At 33.7% G+C, this 26997-nt stretch overlaps 1 protein-coding gene and 1 non-coding gene across 8 annotated transcripts in view; both read left to right on the forward strand.

Annotated features, from left to right (window-relative positions):
- LIN52 (lin-52 DREAM MuvB core complex component) overlaps window positions 1-26997 on the forward strand; it is a 118880-nt gene that overhangs the window by 3824 nt on the left and 88059 nt on the right. For 4 of the 7 annotated variants that reach the window (XR_836888.3, XM_064486107.1, XM_064486110.1 and 1 more), the window contains exons 2-5: window positions 1156-1230; window positions 2408-2445; window positions 6270-6336; window positions 7996-8079. Coding sequence is in view for 6 of the 7 variants with exons in the window: in XM_064486107.1 (XP_064342177.1) it covers window positions 1156-1230; window positions 2408-2445; window positions 6270-6336; window positions 7996-8079 (264 nt within the window). In the remaining variant the exon portion in view is untranslated. Of the gene's footprint in view, window positions 1-1155; window positions 1231-2407; window positions 2446-6269; window positions 6337-7995; window positions 8080-11312; window positions 15027-26997 lie in introns of those variants that run through there. The other 3 variants (XM_064486108.1, XM_064486109.1, XM_010976520.3) reach the window with 2 other exon arrangements.
- Window positions 13771-13877, forward strand: LOC116153789 (U6 spliceosomal RNA). The gene has a single exon (XR_004137668.1). It is a non-coding gene; the product is annotated as a U6 spliceosomal RNA (small nuclear RNA).

A 26997-nucleotide genomic window follows, 5' to 3' on the forward strand; every position in this document is an offset into this window, starting at 1 on the left:
TGTTTTGGAGATAGAAACTACTGGATTTACTAATAGATTGGTTATGGAAGGGTGAAGGAATGGGAGACAGATGGGTGAAGGATGACCTGAGTTTTTGGGTTGAGAACTGAGGTTGATGGTGTGTTATTTCTTGGGATGGAGAGGACTGGGAGAATATGGTTTTTCATACATGTAAATAGAGAGAGATGTCAAGTAACCACTTAGATATATAACCCTGAAGTTTGGGGAAAGATTGGGGCTGGAAAGAGAAGTATGGGGTCATTGGCTTATAAATGATGGTAAAGGCTGTGGGACTAGATGAGATGTCCTTATGAGACTTTGGGTAGAGAGTGAAGCCAGTCTAAGGTGGGCCCTGAGTGGAAAAGGAGACTGCAGGCGTCAGTGAGGAAGGAGGGAAACCAGCATAGTGGAAGTGGAGTGTCCGAAGGAGAGTGATCAGTGTGTGAGTGCTGCAAAGAGGTCACATAAGAAAACAGAGAAGTGACCACTGGATTTAGCAAAATAGGTCATAGATGATCTTGACAACAGCCACTTTCATGTATGTAGGGACAGAAACCTGTTTGTTGTTGGTTAAGGAGAGACTGAGGTGAGAAAGTGGGGACAGCAGGATAGACAACTCAAGAACTTTTGCAGTGAAGGAGTGAGGAGATCATGGGGTCAAGGAAGAGTTTCTTCAAAGAAGGGAAATTCTAGAGCAGGGTTACTTGCTGTGGAGTATGAGCCAGTAGAGAAGGTAGAAACTGGTTGTGCAAGAGATTATTCAAGATGCTGTCTTTGACAGAGCAAAACAAGATGGAATTCAGAGCCCTAGCAGAGGAGTTTGTCTTTCTTGGGAGCAGGGAGACTTAATTGATTGTAACTAGAGGAAAGTCTAAGGGTATGAATAAAGATACAGTTGGGTTTGTTGACATTCATTTTTTCTGACACCTCACTAAAATATTGTTCCCATTTTAGAGATGGGAAAAGTGAGGTTTGATGAGGGAAATGATTTATTTGTATAACATCATGATCCAGTAGCATCATGAGTATTAGAACTCAGTCTCTAAATTTCCAGGTGAGTGTTCCAGCTTGTTATGTTCTTTGAGAGTGATGTGTCATAAAATATAAATTAATGTGTTTTGTGTCTTCTTGGCTCATTTGGGTGTTTTGTTCTAGGGACAGATCTGGAAGCATCTTTGCTAAGTTTTGAAAAGCTTGACCGTGCTTCACCAGACCTTTGGCCAGAACAATGTAAGTTTTTGGTTTCTTTATATCAAAATTGATGCAGGAAAACCACTTCAGGTAGATTTTTGAAGAGTTATCATTTAACTGAAATGATTACGATTTTAATTTTACTTCAAGAAGAAGAGACTGAATTCTGTGTTCTGGTGTTAAGAATAGCTGTCTGGTTGTTAAATTTTTTCTGAGCAGAGTGTGATTCTCGAAATGATAGGGAGTCTTTAAAACTTGCTTTTAAAAACCCCAACTGTAATAAGCCAGACAATACAAGGTACATAAAGTAATTCGTTACCTCCTTTAAGTACTCTGATAAAAGTTAACTGCTGTTACAGTTTAGTACAGGTATTTTGGACATTTTTTATGCTTATACAGATGGGTGAATACATATTTTTGAGTTTTTTGTTTTGTTATGATGGAGTCAGATGTACAGCAATCTACAGCTTAACTTAATCCACCTAGTAATCTTTTAATGGATCTTTCCATATTGATAGGCATAGATATGGATCTTCATATCTTTTAAAGTATTTTATTGTGTAGATATAGTTTATTCATAATTCATTTGGAAACCTAAATTATATCCACGTTTTGATATTACAAACAATTTAGCAATGTATATACTTGTACATTTATCTTTGTGCACACGGAAGAGGATGACTGGATGAGAGTGCCCATTTCCTTACATACTAGCCATTATTTGATGTTACTGATCTTTGTTTTTAATTTGTATTTCTTTATTAGTGAGGTAGAACTTTATTTTTAAATATCTGATTTTTATTCTTCTGTTTTTTTTAATATGATTCTTTCTGTGAGATATTTAAATAAACAATTAGATTGACAGAATAACATACATACCTAAAAAGGAAATTTAAACTTTTTGGTAAAAGATGTTGTATCTCACCACCCTCTCATTCACCTAACTCCTGATCCTTCAAATTCAGTTTAGGCTTTATTTTCTCTCAGCAGCTTTCCCTGCCTCCTCAGTCTGATTAAGATTTCTAATTTGTGTCCTCCCATAGAACCTGGTGTTTTTCTTGAAGCTCTTAAAAAATGTTATAATTATTAATTTACTCCTTCTCTTCTTCCAGATTGTAAGCTCCTTGGAGATAAGGCTGTTTTCTTGCTTGAGTCCTCCACGTAAGGGAAACTAAAATGTTTATTACCTGACTAATATTGTATTTCTTCTTTTTAGTACCAGGTGTTGCTGAATTTGCAGCTTCTTTCAAAAGCGTAAGTAATATCTTACTTACCTAATGAAGTTTTCCCAACATTTTGCTCTTGGGTGAAATCTCAAATATCTCTTATTTCTTTACTTTCAAGAATAATGTCATAGCCTTCAAAATATTTTGTAACTACAGCTCAGGACATCTGTTTATGGTATCATTATGTTAATGATGTTAATGCTCTATTTTGGTATTTTTGACCTTTGACTATTAGCCTCTTCTCTCAGCTTAAAAGATTTTAAAGTAAGGCAGTTGAAATATTTAATGTAACACCAGTATTCTTTTTTGCCCAAGCTATTATTTTGAAGCTTTTGTTTATGTGATGCTTTATGACTTTAACTTATACCTACCTAGAGGATTTTGAAATTTCTCAGTGGCTCGTCATGAACTGAAGGAAGACATCCATTAGAGCCACAACTTTCCTACTTCCAGGGCAGCAGGCATTGTACTAGATGCTCTAAATATGTTCTCTTATGTATTCCCACAACAGGAAAATATGATTATAATACTAACTAGCACATACATAATGCATAACATATGCCAGGCACTATTCTAAGCACTTTATGTGTATTATTTAATCTTCACAAAACCATATGAAGTATAGTTGCTGTTATTATTTCTATTTTACAGACAAGGAAATAGGCACAGAGAGGTTAAGTAGGTTACCCAAAGTTATAGGCTATAAATATATGACAGAAACAGTCTTTGAACTCATTGGTCTAATTACTAGTGTCCATACTCTTTTTTTTTTTTTAAGTAGATTTACAATGTTGTGTTAGTTTCTGGTGTATAACAAAGTGATTCAGTTATACATATATTCTTTTTCATATTCTTTTACATTGTAGTTTATTGTAGGATATTGAATGTAGTTGCTTGTGCTATACAGTAGGACCTTGTTGTTTATCTGTTTTATGTATAGTAGTTTGTATTTGCTAATCCCAAACTCCTAATTTAGCCTTCCCCCATCCCCTTTCCTCTTTGGTAACCGTAAGTTTGTTTTCTATGTCTGTGAGTCTGTTTCTGTTTTGTAAATAGTTCATTTGTGTCATATTTAGATTTCACATATAAGTAATACATATGGTATTTGTCTTTCTCTTTCTGACTTACTTTACTTAGTATGATAATCTCTAGGTCCATCTATGTTGCTGCAAATGGCATTACTTCATTGTTTTTTAGGCTGAGTAGTATTCCATTGTACAAATATACCACATCATCTTTATTCAGTCATCTGTCAATGGACACTTAGGTTGCTTCCATGTCTTGGCTATTGTAAATAGTGCTGCTGTGAACATTGGGGTATATGTCTTATATTTAAGTCTTTAAGCCATTTTGAGTTTATTTTTGTGTATGGTCGAGAGTGTGTTCTGTGCCCACACTCTTTGTACCATACTTAGCAGCATTTGAGCCCAATGTTGAAAGCACTGACTGACAGAGAAACTTGGAAGTTACTTCCCAAGCCCTAGTGAGTGATAGGCCAGAATCTGAAACAGAATTGTCTGATTCAAAAGCTTATGTTCTTTCTATTAACAAATTGGGTAGTTGTAATATAACTCTCTCAGTACCTTACTATATGCTTAGCACTCTGTACTCGTTGTTCAGGTTAAAGATGCTGAGTTAAATATTAAGGCCTTTCTGAGCCTGTGGCTTTCAGGTCCTATGAAAGTATTTGTTCAGAGGGAGTCTGACTTTGTAGCCTCTTTCAGTTTTTCAGGAGCTAGGGTTGTATGAAAGCTGGGCTGCATTCGTTTAGCATTGGGAAGGACTAAGCGTGAGGAATGCAGGAGAGTGTAGGGCTTTGGAGTCAGACACACTCAGATTTGAGTTCTGAATCTGCTACTTCACTGTCTCTGACCTGAGCAAGTTTCCTAACATTTTTGAGCCTCAGTTTTCTCATTTGAAACCACCTCATAGAATTCTTAGTGTAAAATGCCATAATGCATGTGAAATACTTTGCATAGAGCCAAGGACTAGTAAACAATACACGGTAGCTATTATTACTAGATCAGCATTTGCCTAGTAGATTGAATAGAAAGTATCTGATTTAATGTTACATTCTCATTCATACTGAGTTTTTAGTTTAGTTAATTATATTTGGTTTCAACTAATTACTTTAAGTTGTAAATATAAATAAGTGATTAAAAAAAACTTTTATTAGAGTATTGTGTTTTTTAAAAATCTGAGGAAATATCTATACCTTTTCCCTAGAAGTATGCACATACATATTGAGTTTTGTTTCTAAGGGTTCAGGGCCACCCCAGGGCCCCAGTGAAGATCGCCTGGTACAGTCTGATTCCCTACTAGGGGGTAGAAGTGGTGAATTTGAATCTAGAGCCTTCTAGGAGAGGTAGTATAGAGCAGTGGTTTCTGAACTCAGACTTCATGGGTTTTGAATCCTGGCTCCAATAGTTGTGTAACCCAAAGCAAGTGATTTATAACCTTCCTTTACATCTGTTTTTTTCATTTGTAAAATGAAGAGGACATAATACCTTCTTCATAGGGTTGATTTGGACATTAAATGACATGATGCATGTAAAGTGTTTTGCTTGTCACATAGTGCCAAATAAATGTTAATTTGCAAAAAAGGAAAAGGAATAAACATGTCCTGGGATGTAAGGTACAGCATGGTGACTATAGTTAATAATACTGTATTGCATATGTGAAAGTTGCTAAGAGAATAGATCTTAAAAATTCGCATTACAAGAAAAAAAATTTGTAACCATGTATGGTGATGGATGTTAACTAGATTTATCGTGGCAATCATTTCACAATATATACAATTATAGTATTATGTTGTACACCTGAAACTAATAATAATGTCAGTTATACCTCAGTTTTTTAAAAAAGGGAAGGAAAGGGGCTCAAAGTTGAAGCAATGTTTCTTAATTGTACTGCTACCTGTTCAACAGAATCCTTAGTGTGCAGCTGTGGAGCTTTTAAAAAATACATATGTAATGCCCTTGCTCTGTTCTCTCCACTGGACCCTCTCCCAACCCCTGATGTTCTAAATTAGTACATCTGGGTTATGGTTGGGTCATTTTTTTTTTTTAACGTTACATGGATGATTCTCATGTGCAGCCAGGATTGAAAACTTGTTACCGCAATGCTATTTCAGGAATGGGTTCTCTTTCATATTTTGTAAGCTCACTTTCAGAAATGAGAAGATAACTTACAATTCTGAAGTTTTTCTAAAATGTTTACAATAAGATAAAATTTTAAGTGGTGATCGTTCTAGCCTTCTCTTGTTCAAGTTGAAGATTTTCTCATTCTTGGTTCTTCTTTGAATCTTCTCTGTCAGAGAATGTTACTTCCTTATTATTGTTTCAGACAGTTCAGTTGGAGGCTTTCACCAGTATTGAATTTCAAGTAACTTCTTTCACATTTATACTAGCCTGTTATACATAACAGCAGTAACAGTAGTCAGACCTAATTCTTCCAAAATCATTTCTTTGAAGCCAGCTATTATTTTTTAATTAAAAAAATTTTTTTTTTTGTTGAGGGGGGAGGTAATTAGGCTTGTTTGTTTGTTTATTTTTAGAGGAGGTACAGGGAATTGAATCCAGGACCTCATGCATGCAAAGCACATGCTCTATCATTTGAGCTAACCCTTTCACCAAAACCAGCTTTTAAAGATGAATAGTAGTATTTTGTAAGTCTCCCATTTGTTGACCATATCTGAACCTGGAGAAATCTGAGTCTTTGAAATTATAATTTGCCAGTATTTTCAAACAACCTGAAGGCTATGTGACAAACTCCTTTTCTTATAAGAAGGAAGAGTAGGGTCTCTTCATACTCTGCTTGTATCTGAATGGATATGTTCTTATATTCTGACAGCCTATTACTAGTTCTCCACCCAAATGGATGGCTGAAATAGAACGTGATGACATCGACATGTTGAAAGGTAAACAGTGCTAGTGATCTCTGACCTTTAACCTGACATTTATGCTCCTCCACAAACCACCTTTCCAGTTTTTCTCTCACTATTCCCATACAAGTATTCTTGGCTTCAAACTGCCTATTTAACTGTCCTTATTCATAGTTCTTCATGTCTAAATGTCTTTTTCTCCTTTTCCATGTGTAGAAATCATTCCAGTTTAAGACTCAATCATAATGATTTCTTTGCTGCTAAATTCCTTTAATATTAACTTTATTTTGTATAATGTTTAGAGTTAACAAAGAACTCTCACATAAATTTTCTCACTTAATTCTTATAAAAGTCCTGTGAGTTAGGTATGATAATAATAAGGTTCACAGGTTAACCTAACCAAGATTTGTTAGAAAGAGTTAAAATTTAAACTCTGATCTCTTAAGACTAGTCTCTTACTGCTATAACACAGGTGCCTTATTTAGAATTTACTGCTATATATTGTTGTCAGTACTATTAATTGACAACCCCTTAGTGGGTTAAGACCTGTCTTTTAGTTCTTTCTATCTCATCAATTTCTCCCATAAAGAGTACTGTAGGTAGTAAATATTGTTGTTTGATAAATGACTTGAAACTCAACCACAAAGTAGAAATTTAAATTAAAAAACATTAATTTTCCTTGATTTTGCCCTACTTTATTTATTTAATTTTCTTTATCCTTCTGCTGATGATTCATGATGGTTATGAAGCAATAAACTGAAATTAAGGTAAAAATCTGGGATTCTTAAGCTATTTAAGCAGCTGAACAGATCAAGAAAGTCTCCTTATGCCAGATAGAGATAATAAGTGTGGCATGATAAGTGGGAGAAAATAACACCTTTATTTGATTTCAGAAGTAATTCGTTGTTCTGCATGAAATCTTAAAAGCAGATCCCCTCCTCCAACCACGGAAAAATTAAGTCTCAAGGGCATCTCGAGTTCATTTTTCTAATGTTCCAATATCCCATCAGCATGTATTTTCTAAGGAAACTTTAAAGTTTTAATAAGAGATCAGAGCATTATCTTCCGTTCAAATTGACCTGTGTCTTAAACCTGAAAGGAATTGGGTGTTATTTAAATGGAAATCTAGGAAAGTAAGTTTTTAAATATACTGTCTTTTTATCTGGTAAATTTAAAATTTTTTTATAGGAATCTGATTTGAAGGTAAAGTTTGAATTAGTATTTAATCTTTGTTTTCTAAACCTAGGGAAATGAGAAACAGTAAGTGTTTTGTTGCTTTTTAATTGTTAATTAGCATAATAAGGATATATAAATGACAGGGGAGATAATGTCTGTTTTGTAAGGCAGTGATCTGTCTGCTGTCTGTAGGCTTTCTCAATGCGATATCAGATTACAAGTTTTCATATTTTATTGGTGTATTCATTTTGTATGATAGGCAAAATAAATGCTATAAAAGGATCCTCAGGATAAATTACATAATTTGCTATTATATTTCTGCTAACTGTATTCTCATTAAGTGGGTGTGTGTGTATGTGTGTAGAGGGAATGACTGGATGAGAAGAGATATGGATCCATTTTCTACTTATTTTATAGGAATTAAACTTGAAAACTGTATAACAAGGATTCACAACCAAATGGGTTGTTACTAGAAAGCAGTGAAAAGGCATGGTATTGAAATAAATGATTCTGTTTCAGAACTGGGGAGCCTCACCACAGCTAATTTGATGGAGAAAGTACGAGGCCTTCAGAACCTGGCCTATCAGTTGGGGCTGGATGAGTGTGAGTACCCAGATCACATTTATTCAGGGTTGCGTGTTCTATATTTTATGATGAGTTCTGCATAATTCAGAAAGTATGTTTATTAGACATTCTAAAGGTAAAAAACCACTGTAATCTAAAATGTGCCTTTTATGATACAGTGTGCCAGAATTGTTACTGAGTTTATTACTAGGTTATAAGTTATTTTTCTCTGTACAGTGGAAGTATATTGGAAACTCTTAGAGTTTTAGGTGATAGAATGTCAAATCAAATTAGCTTAAGCAAAAGAAGGACTGTATTCACATTAATCAAAATTCTAGGAGTAGAAATAGCTTTGAGCATATCTAGATCCATGACTCTTAATGATGTCTTTGGAATATGCTCTTGTTCTTGCTTTTGTTTTTCATTTCAAGGCTCTGCTTCACTCATGCAATAATCTTATTCTTTGATCTAGCACTGGGGAAGGTAGCCAAAAGGATCTCTAGTTTATATGTCTTTAAATCTCATAGTCCCAAAAGAAAGAACATCTTTTCTGAGCTTTCCGAAAGAGGGGTCCTGAGAAGGATTCTTGACTGTTCCATTTTGTGTCACATACCTATCCTGGAACCAGGCCTTTAGCCTAGTAGCACAGAGCACTGAGATGGGCCAGGCCTGGGCCCTGGGTGCAGACGCAGATTGGAATGGTTAGTCCAACTCAAATCACATGGAATGCAGTTGGGGAGGATTGGTTCCCCAAAGGAAGGGATATGTAGCAGACAAGAATGTGATCTGTCACTCTGAGTAATGCTTTTAAAATTCTCATTTATTCCTGTCTGCTCTCCATTCTTTTAGTTTAAAATTATTTCTTTATAAACTCTATCTCTTTTCATACTATAACCATTCTAAAACTGGAAAAGGAATTGTAGAATTGTAATTGAAATAAATAAATAAATAAATAAATAAATAAATAAATAAATAAATAAATGAATAAATACAGTGGTTAGAGCTTTGTTCTCAGTGGGTAGGTACCTCCTCAGACCTTCATAAATCCACAATTTTGGGAAGCTACTATAGCTTATAATTTTCTTCAAAAATGCAAATTTTTCACTGATTAGTACAATCCCAACAAGAGTTTGATAAATTGTTTTTCTTGTTTATAGAACACATGGTGGATTTGTTCATATCATTGATTTTACTGCCAAATTCAATATTTCACTTTAAAATTTAATCTAAAACTTTGTTTTTTGACTAATAATCAACACGTCCTTAGTCCTCTTTATCTTTTCTTTATTTCCATTACTGTCATTAGCAGTTGATGTTCTTTTTTCAAGAAAACATTTTTTAACTCACTTCGTGAATCAAGGAGCAGAGATATGGTTGCTGGGTGGTCTGCTAGGTTCACTCACTGTTACCTAACTCCTCTGTGTCCTAGTCGTTTATTTCCTGTAGTTAAAGTTTATGTCTTGGCAAAATTACTAATTCCATGTATGTCATTGACCTCAAGGGTTTACAATGAAAAGGCAAATCTGTGATTATTAAATTCATGAATGCGAGGCTGGTATAGTATAGAACTTGATTCTATTTCTAGCTCTGGATAATATAAGCTGTAATGATCATAGTGATTAATGCTTTATCTCTCTGGTCAGTTTTTCTTATGAAATAAAAGTTTATGCTCATTGTGTTAAGAGGATGCTATATTACCAAATGTACTTATCAACAATATTGTCTCTAGTTAGTTGTAGATTACTATATTCCTTCTGATTTGTTTTTCTTTTTCTGCTTTCCTACTGAGAAAGATAATGAAGCACTCCCCCCCCCCACTTTTTATTATGGAAAAAAATTTAAAATATACCGAAGGAGAGAGAGTAGAATATTGACCTCATATAATCATGACTCAGCTTCAATAGTCAACATGTGACCAATGTGTTTCACTTATACCAACATCCATAATTATCTTAGTCATTGTATTATCTCACTACCAAATAACTTCATATATGAGTCCAAAAGACAAGGACTCTCTCTCTCTTCTTTTTTTTTTTTTTTTAATGTAACTGCAATTTCATTGTTATGCCTAAAAATTTTTGCTTAATATTATCAAATAGCCAATCACAATTCAGGTTTCCCTAGTTGACTTATAATTGTCTTTTTACAGTTAGTTTGTTTGAATCAGGATTTAAATAAGGTACTGTATTTGATTGATATGACTCTTAAGTCTCCTTTAATCTGTCATAGTTCTACCTCCTTTTTATTTTCTCTTATCATTTATTAAATCTAGTAGTTTGTTCTATAGAATTTTCCACATTCTGGATTTTGTTGCTTACATCCCTGGGGAAGCACTTGATATGTTCATCTATTCCTTTTTATTTCCTGGAATTTAGATATAGAAGCTTGCACAGATATAGGGTTGATTTTTATTTTTATTTTGGCAAAAGTATCTCATAAATGATATTGCATACATTCATTAGAAGAGTTCATCGTATCTGCTTGTCTCTCTTTGTAATACTAAGATTAATTCATTGATAATGTATTGTTAGCCTGATCTATTATTCATTGTAAAATTCTCCATCAGTCTTACACCCAGAGTTTTAGCAGCCTTTAAAAACTGCCTAGATTCACTATTTTATTATAGGTTGCAAAATGGTAATATACTAATCCTGTCATTCCTTCTTATTAGCTAGAATTTTTCTGTGAATATCTTATCAACTATTTGTTATTTATTACCTTGAAAGCTGTTCTCACTGAATAAATGATTCTTTTTGTTTATCAGTTTTTAGAATAATGAGTCAGTTCTGTGAGCATCAATAAATCTATTTTAATGGTTTTTCACAGAATCAGAAACTTGGTATGGTTTGTTTTAGTTTTTAATCCACACAGTTAAAATCATTATTACTATTAAGTTTTTATATTTCTAAAACTTAAGGCTTTGAAGGTAAGGATTTAAAGTCACCTAAGTCAGTGACCTTAAGCATGGAACCAAAATTCTGCAGTAGAAACGCTTGTTTCTGCCAATGAGTCCCATGATCACAGCTGAGATTTTTCAAAATTATTTTATAGTTTAAAATTCAGGCTTATTTCAACTTCTGTAGCAGTGCTTTGCCACTGATTGTCATTTTCCTTGATTGTAACAATTAGCTGACATATAGACAATAGTTTTTAAATTTAGAATTGGAAAGAATTACATTGATATGTATTAGACTTCTTGGATATGGTCTCTCTTTGTTTTATTGTGTATAGTGTATTTGCATAAAAACAAGATCTTTTTTTTGTCCTTACAGATTATTCATCTACTCTAGGGGTTGACATTTACTTGACACCCTAATCTGGTGTTTCGATGTCTCAATCCTCTTTCCTGCATTAATTGAGAGGATGACATGGATGAAAAATAAGCAATAGGAACTGATGAATCCCCAAGGACCAGTGATCCTGTTTTCATGCAAATACCTGCTCTGATAAAGATGATGGGAAGAAAAAAAATGCAAAAAATATTTGTCCTCACAAACATGATTGTTTGCCACTTCCCTAGAGCATTGTTAAATGTTATTATAGAAATAATGTGAACCTTCTAGGGTTGATATCAACTAGATTGTGTCTTTTGGAAGCCGAACCCTGCCCGTTGATTTGGTATGTGATTATGTCTCAGATAACCCTTGTGGTGTGCAGATTTTGGAATGCAGTGATTTTTTGTATAGGTATTTATAGCATTTCATGATTGGGGCCCTTTTGCTTGATTTGGGCAGTTAATTTATATGAAATTCCCATGAAACATATAGAAATATAAAAAACTACTTAACCTTATAAAGTCCATTTCTGTTACTTCCACTTGAGTTCAGTGTCCTTCCTGTTTTACTGGAGCTATTGTAGTCACATTCTAACTGGTCTCCCTGCCTCTCAACTACTTCGTATTAGTCCATCTTGTTTACCACTTACCAGGCTAATTTTTCTTAAGTACCATTTGCTTCTGTTTGTCCTTTGCCCTTAAGTCATTAGTAATACTTCATTATTCATACGCTAAAATTCAGATTCCTTAGTATGGTATTCAGAATCCTCTGCACTTGGCCCTAGTGTAATGTCTAGCCTTTTTACTTCTCCCCTACCCAAACACCATGCATTGTCCCCATTTGAAATATACTTCCGGAACACTTCCCCATCTTCTTAAATTCTATTCATGCTATTCCTTTTTCTCAGAAACCCCTCCCTGACCTATTAGAACTTTTATTTGTCCATCATTATTTAGTCAGAATCTACCTCTTTTATCAATGTTTCCTTTTTATACCTGATCTGAAAAGTGAACTCTACGTCCTGGCCTCCTAGATTGCTCCTAGAGCAATTTGATTGTTTCATTTGTATGGCACTTTTACCCATTCTGGGAGATTTGGGGTATATGTTTTCTCTCTTGCATTGATTGTTAACTCTTTAAGATAAGAATCATATTTTTGAACTGTTTTTGTAGCCCACATTTACCTGGCATATGGTAAATGTGCAGTGTGTATTTGCTGATTGAATGAGTGATCAGCTGCTGATGCCTTTAGATGAAATGACAGATTATTTTAAATGAAATCTGTGGACTTTAAACTGAAAAGGTAGAAGCTTCTGGAAATTGTTCTTTTTCTAGGTAGTTTGTATTTTAGTGATGAGAAGTAACATTTGAAGGTCTCATAATGTCTGGAATTTTTCTCTTACAACAGTGGATGATCAACCACACATAGTAAAGATAATGTGAAGATTATTGATAATAGTTTGGTTTTATCATTTACCTACCCTATTCCATCGCTACTATGACCTGGGCATGATCTTGATTTAGTCTTGTAATTTGCAACAATTCATAGCTTGCTTTATTCCTAAGACCCATTGAACTATTATAAATCCTACTGAGTACTGATTCTCAACAATATTTATGCTTTAAAAAAAAATTCTCCCCCTGTCTCTGGAAGCTACAAACCTTTTAGTGGTCATTCAGATGCCTACTTACTGGCTATATTCAAAATATTTTTAAGTAGAATGGAGATTGGGAAAGCAGCAGGTCATGCCGTTTGAAACCAAGGGTAGAGACTGGGGTTCTGATGCATTTCTTCTTTTTCCTTTTTTATAACAGCTATATTGAGATGTGATTCATGTACCCTATAATTCACTTATTTATAGGATGCAATTCAGTGATTTCTAGTATATTCGGAGTTGTGCAACCATCACAATCAATCTTAGAACATTTTCATTACCCTAAAAGAAACTCTGTACCCATTACCAGTCACTCTGCATGACTCCCCAAACTTCACAGGCCTAGGGCACCACAAATATGCTTTCTGTCTCTGAATTTCTAGTCTGGGCATTTCATTATAAACAGAATCATATAATATGTGGTCTTTTGTGACTGGTTTCTTTCGTGTTTCCAGTGTTCAGTTATTTTGTAGGATGTATCAATACTTCATTTCTTTTTATGGTCTAATAATATATTTATCCATCAGTTATCCACATGATATTTAACCACTCATTGATGGACAATTGGGATTTACTTTATTTGGCTAGTATGAATAATACTACTCTAAACATTCATGTACAGTTTCTGTGTGGACATATGTGTTCATTCTCTTGAGTTTATAACTAGTAGTGTAATTTCTAGGTCATGTGGAAACTCTACAATTAACCTTTTGAGGAATTGTCAGACTATTTTCCATACTGGCTGCACCATTTTACATTCCCACCAGCAGTGTATGAGGAGTCCAGTTTCTCTACATCCTTGCTAATTATTTGTTTTTACATATACTAACATTGGAATGATACAGTGAAGATTAGCATGGTCCCTGTGCAAGGATGACATGCAAATTTGTGAAGATTCCATTAAGTTAACTAAAGAATAAACTTGAATATAAAAGCTCAAAAAAAAATTATCACACGTATACCTGGAACTAACACAGCATTGTAAATACTTCAATTTTTTTTAATGTACAGTAAATAAATAAATAAATAATTATATAATCCATTCTAGTAGATATGAAGTGGAATGGGTATGTGGTTTGGACTTGCATTTGCCTGATAACTAATGATATGAAACATGTTTTCATGTGCTTATTGGCTAGTTGTATATCTTTTTTAGGGAACTATATTCAGATCCCTTGCCCATTAAAAAATTGGCTTATTTGTGTTTTTATTATTAAGTTGTAAGAGTTCTTTATATATTCTACAAACAGGTCACTTATTAGATACATGATTTTCATGAAGTTTTCTTGCATTCTGTGTGTTGTCTTTTTACTTTCTTGATGATATTCTTTGAGACACAAAAGTTTTTAATTTTTACGCAGTCCAATTTATCAGTTGTTTCTTTTGTTGCTTGTATTTTGATGTCATACCATAGAAACCATTGCCTAATCCAAGGTCCTGAAGATTTATGCCTATGTTTTCTTCTTAGAGTTTTATAGTTTAGCTCTTATAGTTAGGTATTTGATACATTTTAAATTAATTTTTGTGTATGGTGTGAAGTAGGGATCCATATTCATTCTTTTGTATATAGATAGCCAGTTGTTTCAGTACCATTTGTGGAAAAGGCTTTTCCCATTGAACTGTCAGCATATTTGTCAAAAATCATTTGATCATAATGGGGGTGGGTATAGCTCAGTCATATAGCACATGCTTAGTGTGCATGAGGTCCTGGGTTCAGTCCCCAGTACCTCCATTAAAAAGAATCAATTGATCATAAACATGAGGGTTTATTTCTGGACTCTTGGTTCTATTCCACTGACCTGTATTTCTATGCTCTTACCTCACTGTCTTGATGACTGTAGCTTTGTAGTAAGTTTTGAGATTGGGATGTATGAGTTTTTCAACTTTGTTCTTTTTAAAGTGTTTTTGGTTATTCTGGTTCCTATGAATTTCCATAGGAATTTTAACTTGTCAATTGTTGCAAAGAAGTCACCTGGGATTTTAGTAGGGATTGCATTAAATCTGTAGATCAGTTTGGGGAATATTGCCATTTAAATAAAATTAAAATGATTCATGAATGTGGTTTGTCTTTCTGTTTATTCAGATCTTCTTTAATTTCTTTGAACAATGTTTTGTAGTTCTCAAAGTATAAGTTTTACACTTCATTTGTCAAAATTTATTCCTAAGTATTTTTATTTTATGATGCTATTGTAAATGGAATTATTTTCTTAATTTCATTTTCAGTTTGCTCATTGGTACTATAGAGAAGTACAATTAATTTTTATATATTGATCTTACATCTTGCAACTTTACTGAACTCATTTATTAGTTCTAATTGTGTTTTAGTAGATTACTTAAGAATTTCTATATATAGAGCCATTTCATCTGCAAATAGTTTTACTTCTTCATTTCCAATCTGGATGCCTTTCCTTCCTTCCTTCCTTTCTCACTTCCTTCCTTCGTTTCTTTCTTCCTCCCTTCCTCCCTCTTTCTCTCCTTTCCTTTCTTTCTCCTAATTGCCTTAGCTAGAAACTCCAGTACAGTGTTGAATAGAAGTGGCAAGGGTGGACATTCTTGTCTTCCTCCTGATCTTAGAGAGAAAACATTAAGTACAATGTTAGGGTTTTTGTAGATGCCCTTTGTCAGATTGAGGATGTTATCTTTTATTCTTAGTTTGTTGAGTGTTTTTATCATGAAGAAGTTGAATTTGATGCCTTTGTTCTTGATTACACTTCACCATATACCATATAATAAAAATCTCAATTTGATTTCTATTTATATACTTAAAACTGGTTTGAAATTACCTTTGCACTATATAAAAAATGATTAACTAGAAAGTTATTAGTAAATAAGATCAGACTGAGAATATTATTGTCTAAAAAAGCTTTAAGAAATTTAGCTTATTTTGATATGAGTAGTTGCTTCTGAAATGGAGTAGAAACACTGTGGACACTCCTAGGTACAAATCCTTTCTGTGTCCCCTGTTTCTTATTTGTAGGAAATATGCTTCATTCAGCCTCCTTGACCTTCCCTGAGTTCCAAAGGGCAGATTGCTTATCAGGGAAGGGAGGGAATGCAGAAACAGTGGAGGAGCAGTCAAGAAACAATAATGCAGCCTATGACAGGGTCTCGGTTCCTCCTTAAGGAATATCCAAAAGAGAATACCTTTGAGTTCTTCTGCAGAAACTAAGTCCCTCAACCAGGTGGAGGATGGTAACTTCAGGCTGAGCACAAGATTCCTGTAACACCACCCTGTTACCTCACCACCAATGAATTAGAAGAAAGCCATAAACACCCTGCAGCCCTCACCCCAAATTTTGCCTATAAAAACTCCCTGAAAATCAGGGAGTTTGAGGTTTTTGAGCATGAGCCACCCATTCTCCTTGCTTGGCCCTGGAATACACCCTTCTCTGCTTCAAACTCCAATGTTCGGGTGGGGAGGGTTAGCTCAAGTAGTAGAGTGTGTGCTTAGAGTGCATGAGATCCTGGGTTCAATCCCCAGTACCTCTTCTAAAATTAAACCTAATTACCTCTCCTACCCCCACCAAAATAAAATACTACTAATAATTAAGTAATAAACATACAACCTCCAGTGTTTGGTTTGTTTGGCCTCACTGCATATCAGGCATGTGAACTTGGGTTTGGTAACACTTCTGCTGATTTATAGTCTTTCTAATCCTGTATGTTCATGTAGCTATTTTAGTAGAACTGTTATTTGGCTAAATTTAATCACTAGTTTTTTAAAAGGAACATTTTGTTATAAAAAGATTGAGATGTCCCCGTTTAGACCTGATGTTTCATCCTGGTAGTCTACATTGATAAAGTTGTCTGCACAAGAACCTATTTGGTATAACTGTCTTTGGCGGTGGTACCAAAGGAAAACTTCTGCTTCCAAGCTAGCCTGTGGTAAAGAGGACTTTTTCACCCTCTAGGTATGTGATTTTTGAAAAAGTGGCCATTTGTATTTAGAAATGGTTTTTCATCTAGATAAAATTCTGAAGAACAGTTAGTTCTGTTAATTTCTTCTTTTAGTCTAGGAAGGAGGGCAGGGAGAGAATAACTGGAACTCTTACACCCTGGATAGTCTTCATTGTGGCCTGACATCAGACTTCTTTGACTGGCTTACTTTGTAAGACCTGTACCTCTGTCTATAATAGTTAAAAGTTAAATTAACTGTACCTGATCAGTCAAGGAGAAAAATGATTTTTCACCAGCCTTTAACCTCTAGGTGGCAGCATGAGTCTTACTGTATTTCCGGCTTCTTTTCTACCCAAATCTCTTGAACTGGGTTTCTGATATAGTTACAAATTCCTGTGACTTTACCATACTACTTACCTAACTTTGTTGATGCCTTACTTGATCTTTAGCTTTTTGCTTTATCTTTTCATCTCTCCATCTTTTTTAAAAAATTTCTTTCTTAACCGATATATATTGTTGATGCTCAGAGTCCTTCAGTTTCTCTAGTGTCAGAAATAACATTTTGCTTTTGATAAAGGAGATTGCTACAAAACCCCAAAAGTGTGGTGGTTTGAATTCAGTAGCTTCCATACTTGGATGTAAGACCATGTGAATGGGTTCAGCTCTCTAATCTCATTTTATCTTTTTTTTTTTTCAAGGTATTGTCTGTTTATCTTGTTCTATCTTTTGACTCTCCTGGTTATCAAGTGATAACAGACAATGCCTTATTAAATTAAAGTAGGAATGTTAGCTAGAATTGATGAAATAAACTTAGATTTTCAAGAAGAATTTCATTGTTTTAGCATGAAGCTTTCAATATTTAGCCGTTTTGACTAATAAGATAATAGCAAAAGAACAAGTGTTCAATTCAGCAATTGTTTTGAGTGCCTACTTCCTACAAGGCTCTGTAGGGGATGTGAAGATGAATAAGATATAACCACTGCCCCTGTGCAGATTAAAATCTAGTAGGAAAGGGAGATTCGACAATTAAATAAGTCATTCTTTTAAATTTTTTCTTGGGTTTTTTTTTTTGTGGGGGAGTAATTAGGTGTGTTTGTTTATTTAAATGGAAACATTGGGGATTGAATCCAGGACCTCATGCATGCTAGGCATGCACTCTACCACTGAGCTGTACCCTCCCTCCAAATAAGTGAGTCTTGATAGAAGGCTGAGGAGATAAGTTCCATAAAGAGTACAAAGAACTTTGGGAGTAGGGGAGAAGAGGCAATTACATTAGATTGTTACAGGAATGGCAGATAAGTTTCATTTTGTATGTCAACGTGGATTGATTAGTAAAGATTGCCTTGGGCCGTTGAATTGAGGATTTTGAGACAGAGTCTGGATTCAAATAGTGTTGTCTGTTGTGGACCAGGGAAAGGGGTGTGGTAGTGTTTGCTATTTCTGGATTATTGAAAATAGACCTTAAAGAACACATAGGTTTTTGATGGGTGGAAATGGGAAAGGACCATATTCCAGATGAAGTGAACATTTGGAACAAGCAGAGTTTGAAAGTACAGCTATGCTCAAGGAACAGTGTGAGTGATCTAATCTGGTCCTTAAGGAACCCAGGTTATATTAAGGGACTAGGAGAGAGAAGCTGGACTGAGTAGGGCCTTTAACTCTAGAAGATGAGGAATTAGACTCATAGGTAATGGGGAACATGTGAAATGTTCTTTAAAAAGTATTCTAATGACTATAACATTGTCTATACGTTCATTTTAGAGGGTTTATAGATATACTTTATTTACTAAAAGAGATTTTACCACATTGTAAAGATAAAAAAGAAAGTAAAAATGACCATAGTCTTACCACTAAGAGATAACCACTGTTTACATTTGATGTGTTTCCTGGCCCTCCCTTTTCCCTTTATGTAGGGATATATGTGTGTACATTTCTGCATGTGCCCATACGTATACACAGACATGCTTTTTAACATAACTGAGGCTATAGTATATGTATGTAGTTTTAGCTTGTGCTTTTTTTTCATTAATTCTATTTTATTTTTCTATGTCATTAAAAATTCTACCACTGAACATTTCTGAGTAGGAAAGTCACATACCTTTAAGAGATATTCATGCATAGGATGGGTTAGAATAGTAGAGACAGGAGGCTGGAAGCTAGCAAGGAGTGTGAGTCCAACAAGAAGGACTGAGGACTTGAGTGAATAGTGTCAGTGAAAATGGAAAGAAGCATACTGACAATAGATGTTTCAGGTGTATCATTTTCAGGATAGGGTGGGCCCATCTCTCTGGATGGGCCGTAGTGGGTAAATTGTAATTAGTTTACCTAATTACCTGTTTTGAGCCTGCTTCATGACAGGGAATTCAAAAAGAGGAGAGAGACTTGGTAAAACTAAAAAATCACCTAACTCACATGTCCCTTAGTAGGCAGGCATGTTAATTATTTTAGAAATAAGTAAAATTCATTTGCATAGATTGGTGTTATTAATAGAATTAAAGTCTAGTTCAGTCATATCACCTAGGTAATAAGTAATGTTTTAGATAGTTGTTTTCTCAGGAAAATGAATGTGTGAAACAGGATATCCATAACTTCAGAAGTGGGTTTTTTGCTGTAGTGACCTATAGTGAAAAAGAATATGAAAATGAATATATGTATGTATATGTATGACTGAACTTTTATGCTGTACATCAGAACTTAACACAACATTATAAACTGACTATATGTCAATAAAAATAAAATAAAATAAATGAAAAAAATTTTTTGGGGTCCCTATAAGCTTTGGCAGATCATTAAACCTCTTAGCTGAATAAATTACTTTTGTTTAGGTTTCTTGCATAGGAGTGCTTTTTCATTCAGTTAGCGATGTATTACTATTCAGGAAATTGTTATAGCCTTTGTATATGGTAGACATCCAAATCTTCATTAACTGCAAAAAATTTCAAAAGTTTAAATTTGAAAAACAGTAATTGGCACAAAATATTTGATGATGATACATCTATTAATTAATAGCAATATTTGGATTATATGTGCACCAGAGTTAAGTCTTCCTTTGAAGGCTTAACTACATTACAGGACTATATTTTACATAAAGTTGGAGATTTGTGGGATCTCTAATTAAGAGAGAAATATACTGCCAAACTATCTTCCAGAAAGGCACTTCCTACCCAAACATCCTTGTTAACACCAAGTATTGTAATTTTTTAAAGTCATTCTCAACTTTATAGGCAAAATGTTAATATCTTGTTTTAATGTTCATTTCTTCACTTATAAAAATGAACTTCTTCATGTTTCTTGATCATCTCTGTTAACAAGAACTGGAAATTCAAGAAAATATAAATTTAAATTATTTTAACTCAAAAAATAAAGCCAGCAACCTTGATTCAAAAGCACCATACAGTGTTGTAATCTGCATTTCTCAAGTACCAAATGAAACTCTTTGTTTTGTTTTATGCATTACCATATCATCTCACCATAGTCATTAGCATGGCATCCTATTTAAGTGGTAATACAGTATAAAATCTAGAAATCCCACTTTAAAGGGATCAAGAATATTCCTCATAATTAGAAATTGTCAATTTAGCCTTAAGTATTTTGTTTTTAAAAATGTATTACGATAATGGGGAAAAAACATGCCATTATTTCTCATTTTTCCCTTGGTTAACAAATTAGGATACACAAAGCCTCAAATTACCTTTAAGGCTTATAAGCATTCATATCTTTCATCCATTAGTTAAGTTATTTCATAAACCCAACATTGCCTCTCAAATGGTTTTACACACAAAGAGGATTTTACCATAAAATGCTTGCGGTGTTTCATTCTCTTTTGATTTTTGGGTTGGGAGGGGAAGAATAGAGGTAAGCAGGCAGAGCATAAATTAATTTATTTGGGGTTGGTTTCAAAGTAGCATCCTGCATAATTCTACAAAGTGTATGATAGGTAAGAAGATGTACATAGTGAAAGAATTTAAAGTTTGGCATTGAATAACTAAGTGAAATATAATATATATAGTGGAAGACAATGTATCCATTAAAATCATGCTAAAGCAGTAAAGAGCATTTAATGACAGGAAAATACTCATTATATGTAAGGATAATTGCAAGTGAAAATGGAAGTGAAAAATTGCAGAACACAAAGTCATCAGGTTTTTTTCCTTTTCCTTTTTTGTTTTGTTTTGAGAGCATGGGCATAGACAAATGACTGGAAGGAAATACACCAGTATGTTTTAATGGCTGTCTTGAGTGATTTCTTTTTTTAATTTTCTGAAGTTGCCAAATAGTCAACAATGGACACATTGTATTCTGTTGCATAGGGAAAAAACTATCTAAAAAAAAGAAGAAAAATTATATACCGTTCTAGACACAAAATTATAATTACTTGAAAGTCTAATTTCCTGCACAGTTAAAATTATGAACTCTTTTGTGGATTATTTCTAAATAAAAATGACTAGACCCATTAATAATAACTGATCATTTTAAGCAAGTGATGAAGAACAAAGGGAAAGTTAATGATATTTCATTTCCCGAAGTAGAAATTTGGAAACAGAAGGGAGTGGTAAGCTGTTGGGTCAGGGGCAAGAGATGATTTAGTTGGCAAAAGAGGCATCTTTTCATAAGCAAACATTGGCCAAGATTTTGTCCAGCTTTCTGTTTTCAGCCTTTCTTCCCTGTAGCTAGAGAACTGGACGCTAATGTTAACTACTCAGGAGGAGCAAAGATCCATTTATAGAATGTATGTTAGTCTTAAATGGAACTGCAGCTGTTTGGTTAAGAAGTAAAATGGACCCGGTAATTTTTTGCCTCTTTGGCTTGGAATATAGTTTTGTTATGACAAAGAGGAGAAGAAAACTGCATAATTTCAGTAGGTGTGTACAGGAGTTGAGTTTCTTTCCAGGCTTTCAGTATAAGAATAACTCTTTCCATTCTTGGGGAAGTAGTCTGACATTTTCTGATTTTTTTGGTTTGTTTATCTATTCATTTAATTTTCGATACTCTAGAGACTTCAACAAAATGAAACATGTTTTTTTTTGTTGTTTTAAAAGTAATGTCAGTTCCTTTTCTCCACTGGTTCACATTGGAAATATGATCTGGGAAGGTAGAGATACTGCATGGGAGTTTATAGGTGATGACAACATAGTTTGCTGTAGGAAATCTGGAAAAATAATGACTTTTGGTAGGTACAAGAAAAGTATCTCTAACTATTAAGTCTAAACTAAAAGCTTGATAAAAGCTACCAATGTTTAGTTTACCTGAAAAATATTTGAGAAATGTAATAGAAGAAAAGAATATTTTTAAAGGAAGAACTGTTACATTTGATTGGCTTTATTATAGGAGGATACATTTTAAATTGGTTAGATAATAGTGAAGAAGTCCTTTGAGAGGATAGTTGAATTTGACAGGTTGAAGTTTTAGATAGAGACTACAAAGGGAAAAGAACTAAAATGAGACAGATTCAGGATATAAAAATATTCCACTGTTCCATCATGCTTTGTTCTTTAATAAATTATTTTAAATGGAAGTATAATGTACATAGAAAAAAGTACACAAATTATAATGTACAGGTCAGTGAATTTTCATACAATCAACACTCCCATATAACCACAACCCAGAACAGATCAAGAAATAGAACCTTTCCGAGATATAAAGCCTCCTTCATGCTTCTCTCAGTCACTACCTGCCCTTCCCCTAAAGGCAAGCACTACTGTGACCCATAATATCATAAAAGAATTTTGCTTGTTTTTGAACTTTACATAAATGGAATCACAAACTGTTTGCTCATCTGTGTCTGGCTTCTTTTTCTCAACATTTTGTTTACGATGTTCATCCATGTCATTGTCCATAGCCGTCATTTGCTTATTTTCATTGCTGTGTAGTATATCATTATAAGAATATGACATGGTTAATTTTTCAATCTGCTAACAATGGACTTTTGAATTGTTTCCAGTTTTTGGCTATTATGAATAAATACTATGAGCATTCTTGCTGTATGTCTTTTTTTGGTACATGCATTTTTGTTGTATACATAAATATGAGTAGAATTGCTAGGTTGTGGGTATATATATATTTAACTTTGGTAGATAGTTTCAGTTTTCCAAAATGGTTATACCATTTTACAAGCCCATGAGCAATTTCAGTTGTTCCAAGCTGTTACCAACAGGTATATTCTCAGTCTTTTTATATCTAGCTATGATAATACAATGGTAGAATGGTATCTCAATGCAGTTTTAATTTACATTTCCCTAATGATTGATAAGATTGAGCACCTTTTCATATGTTTACTGAACATTTGAATAACACCTTTTGTGAAGTGTTTTTTTATATCTCTTGCCCATCTTTAAAAGCTGGGTTGTTGATTTAAAAATTGATTTGCAAGTATTCTTTATATATTCCTGATATGCTTCCTTTGTCCTTTACATAAATTGCAAATATCTTATCCCACTCTGTGGCTTGCCTTTTCACTTTTTTAAATAAACCAAAGTTTGTTTTTTTCCTTAAATTTTTATTTTGTCAAGTGTCAAATCTCTTTAAAAAGTTTCAAGAATGGTACAGTAAATAGTACTCATATGCCCTTAACCTGTTCACCAGTTGTTAACATTTGTCACATTTGCTTTATCTCTGTTTGTATAATTTTTAATTTTATTGTTTTATTCTTGAGCTATTTGAGAACTAGCTGCAGACACCATGACACCTCATAAAGACTTTAGCATTATTTCTCCTTTCTTTTTTTTTTTTAGCATAATTTCTTAAGTACGGGACATTATCCTACACATCTGCAATATGGTTAACACACTCAAGAAATTTAACGTAATACAATTATCTGATGAGCAATCCATATTCAGATTTCCCTAATTTAAATATTAAGTTTTACATTTTAGTGTAGTTCAGATTGGCAGTATTTTCCTTTTTTGTTAATGCCATCTCTGTAATTTTAATTTGGGTTGTGATAATGTCAAAGCTGTAGTAAGTCAGAAATAAATGGTAAATTACTAGTGTGACTTAGGCTGGCTGAATTCTTTTCTTCCTTCACTTCTCCATGGTAGTATCAGAATATCATCGATGGTTACATACAGAGAAAAAATTCAAATGGAGAAAGTGAAGGTTGTTTTCCTTAACTCACTCTTTTCCTGGTTTGATATATAAGTTCTCTGACAACCTTGTTGAGTGATATATTTTTATATGTGTTACCACTTGTCATTTGAAAATTCATGGGAAACCACTTTTCTTGAAAACCCTGTTTATTTGTTGACTAACTTTGGCACTACATGAGAAAAGAACCTGCATTAATGAACTAACAGCCCAGTTGATGCATGTAATTATTTTAGAATTGAAAAAGAAAGAATAGGAAAATTTTAGTCTCACATTAGTAATTGAAACTTGCATCACTTAATTACAAAAATAGAAGACAGATCTTTTTGTATGTATTTGGAAACCATTATGGCTAGTGGTGTAAGAAATACAGAGTGAATTGGTAATATAAAATCAAAACAGCAGATCTAAGCAATGGAGATTTGTTAGACTAGAGAAAAATTATTTGGATGGGATGGGCAAACCACAGGGAAAATTACACCAAGCCATTGATTTCAGTTGGATTATTAATAACTTAGGTAAGTGCTGTGCTTGTAAGACCGAACAGCTTGACTCAGATTGGGAAATCCACCCTGTGCAGTGGATTATTTTTAGAAACAGTTGGGCCTGCTAGATAGTTTTCTTTGGAGGAATACTTTTAAACATTAAAAAAAAAGCAACTTCGTGGGGATTGGAGCTACATACATCTTGTGAAAATAAATCTGTGTCCAATTCCCCAGTCAACTAGAAAGAAAAGCCAGCATGAAGAAGAAAATTGCCAAGGGGAAAGAGCTTGTTGGGGCATCTTTGTTGTGAAGGTTTAGGGAATCCCTTTAGCACTGTGCATGATCTTTAGTGGCTTGCTGTCCAGTATAGTTTTTCTTTTTCAGTTCATAGACCCTTTGTAGAAATGTGTACATTGTAACCAGTGTGAAACATGGGAGCAATGACTTTAAGTCCCTATTGCATAGATCCAAAACATGTCCACTGGAAGATTAGTATGGTTGTTGGTGTCACTGTAGACCTTTCGGGAGATTTGTTTCTAAGAAGAGACTCTTAAGAGACCAGAACCAAGAAATTATATCTTATCTATAACTGATAGGTTGAAAAGCTTAAGTTTGTTTGGTTTAAAGAAAGCTTTGAGAAATATACCATCTTAAAGTAGTGATCAACTTGTAGGAATTGCATTTTCAAAATATAGCCTAAGAAATACTTCTGTTTGCAGAAACTAAGGCTAGTGAGAGAAGTGATGACCTGAATATAACATAAGGGAAAGAACAGTTACCTAAAGAAAAGTGAGTAGGATCCAGATGATAAATAGCTATTAGGAAAGGACAATACAGTGATTAAGAGCCTGGGTTCTGCTACTGTATAGCACAGGGAACAATATTTAATTTCTTGTAATAACATATAGCGGAAAAGAATCTGAAAAGAAAATGTGTAGATGTATGTATGTATATAACTGAATTGCTTTGCTGTATACCTGAAACTAACATTGTACATCGACTACACTTCAATAAAAAATAAGAATTATTTATTAAAATACAGTATAAAAAAAGTGTCTGTTTTAACATCATTTGGATTATTCTGCATATGCAATATTATATCCTGATTTTTCTACTTAATGTTGTGTCTTATATATAAATGGAAGTAAGTGGTGTTTATGAGGTATAATTATACATTAACAGTGAAGTTAAACATTTATAACATTTATTATGTGCTTATTGATTATTTTTAAATTTGTGTTTATTTTTGCATCCTTTATAAAATAAGGAGAGTATCACTTTGCCTGTATTATTTGTTGCAGATAATTTTTTCTAGTTTGATTGTTTGTCTTTTAACCTTTTATGATGTTGTTGATGAGCAGAAGTTTATAATTTTGACTTAGCATTCTGTCATTCTTTTCTTAAAAAAAAAGAGAGCCTGGGTTCTGGAGTCATAGAGCTTTATTATGAATCTCACTCTACCACTTAGGCAAATTACTTTATTTTCTAAGTCCTAGTTTCTTCATTTGTTTCACATTTTTCTTCATGGAGATGAAAACCTTAGAACAGTAGTTCTCAAACTTTTTAAGTCAGGACTTCTTTACATTCTTAAAAATTAATGGTGACCCCAAAGAGCTCTTGTTTATGTGGGTTATATCAGTGTGTGCTTTTTAGAAGTTAAAACTGAGAAAAATTCTAAATATTTATTAATTAACTTAAAGATAGGAATAAACCCATTGCATATTAACAGTTAACATATTTTTGTGAAGAATAACTGTTTTACAAACGAAAAAAATTGAGAAGAGTGGCATTTTTTACATTCAAATTTCTTTAATGTCTGGATTGATAAAAAGTTAGATTTTCACATCAACTTCTTTGAGTATATTACAATATCTTTTACTAAGTAGTCTCTAGAAAACTTTACTGTTCAGTTGTAAGAGAATGAGTGGAAAAGGCGTCTTAGTATCATATGTACAGTTTTGAAGTTATGGACTCTGTAAGGGGCTTACCAATCCCTAGGATCCCCTCGAGTTTCCTGACCACATTCACTTTGAGATCTGTTACCATAGAACTTATTTTGATGATCTGATACAATATTATTTATAAAACCTTAGCATAGTGTTAGCACTTAACAAGTGCTCAAAAACCATTAGCATTCTTATCATCATGGGCAGCATATGAGAAATTTTAAGCATAGCAGGCATGTAATCATATTTACTTTCTTAAAAGGCTCACTTTGCCAACATGGTAGAAGATGGATTGGTAATAAAAGGAATAAAGAAAGGTGATGACAGGAGGACAAGTTAGGGTTCTTCTAAATTCTCAGTGGACATGAAGAATAAGGGATGGGTTCTGGAAATCTGAGTGGTAGAATGGAAAGGCTTCATGACTGATTGGATGCATTGGAGTAGGGAGTTCTGGCTAGTAATGAGAAATCTGGGTAGTAAGAATTAAGTTTTTGGCTTGGGCAAATATATTAAGAAGAGAACCTATGAGAAGAAAGATTGAGGAGTTCAGTTGTAAGTGCAGTGTAGGCTATCTAAGTGGATATACCCAGGAGAATATTGAATGGATGGATCTATTG

This window comes from Camelus dromedarius, chromosome 5 (genome assembly GCF_036321535.1).
Source record: "Camelus dromedarius isolate mCamDro1 chromosome 5, mCamDro1.pat, whole genome shotgun sequence".
NCBI lineage: Eukaryota > Metazoa > Chordata > Mammalia > Artiodactyla > Camelidae > Camelus > Camelus dromedarius.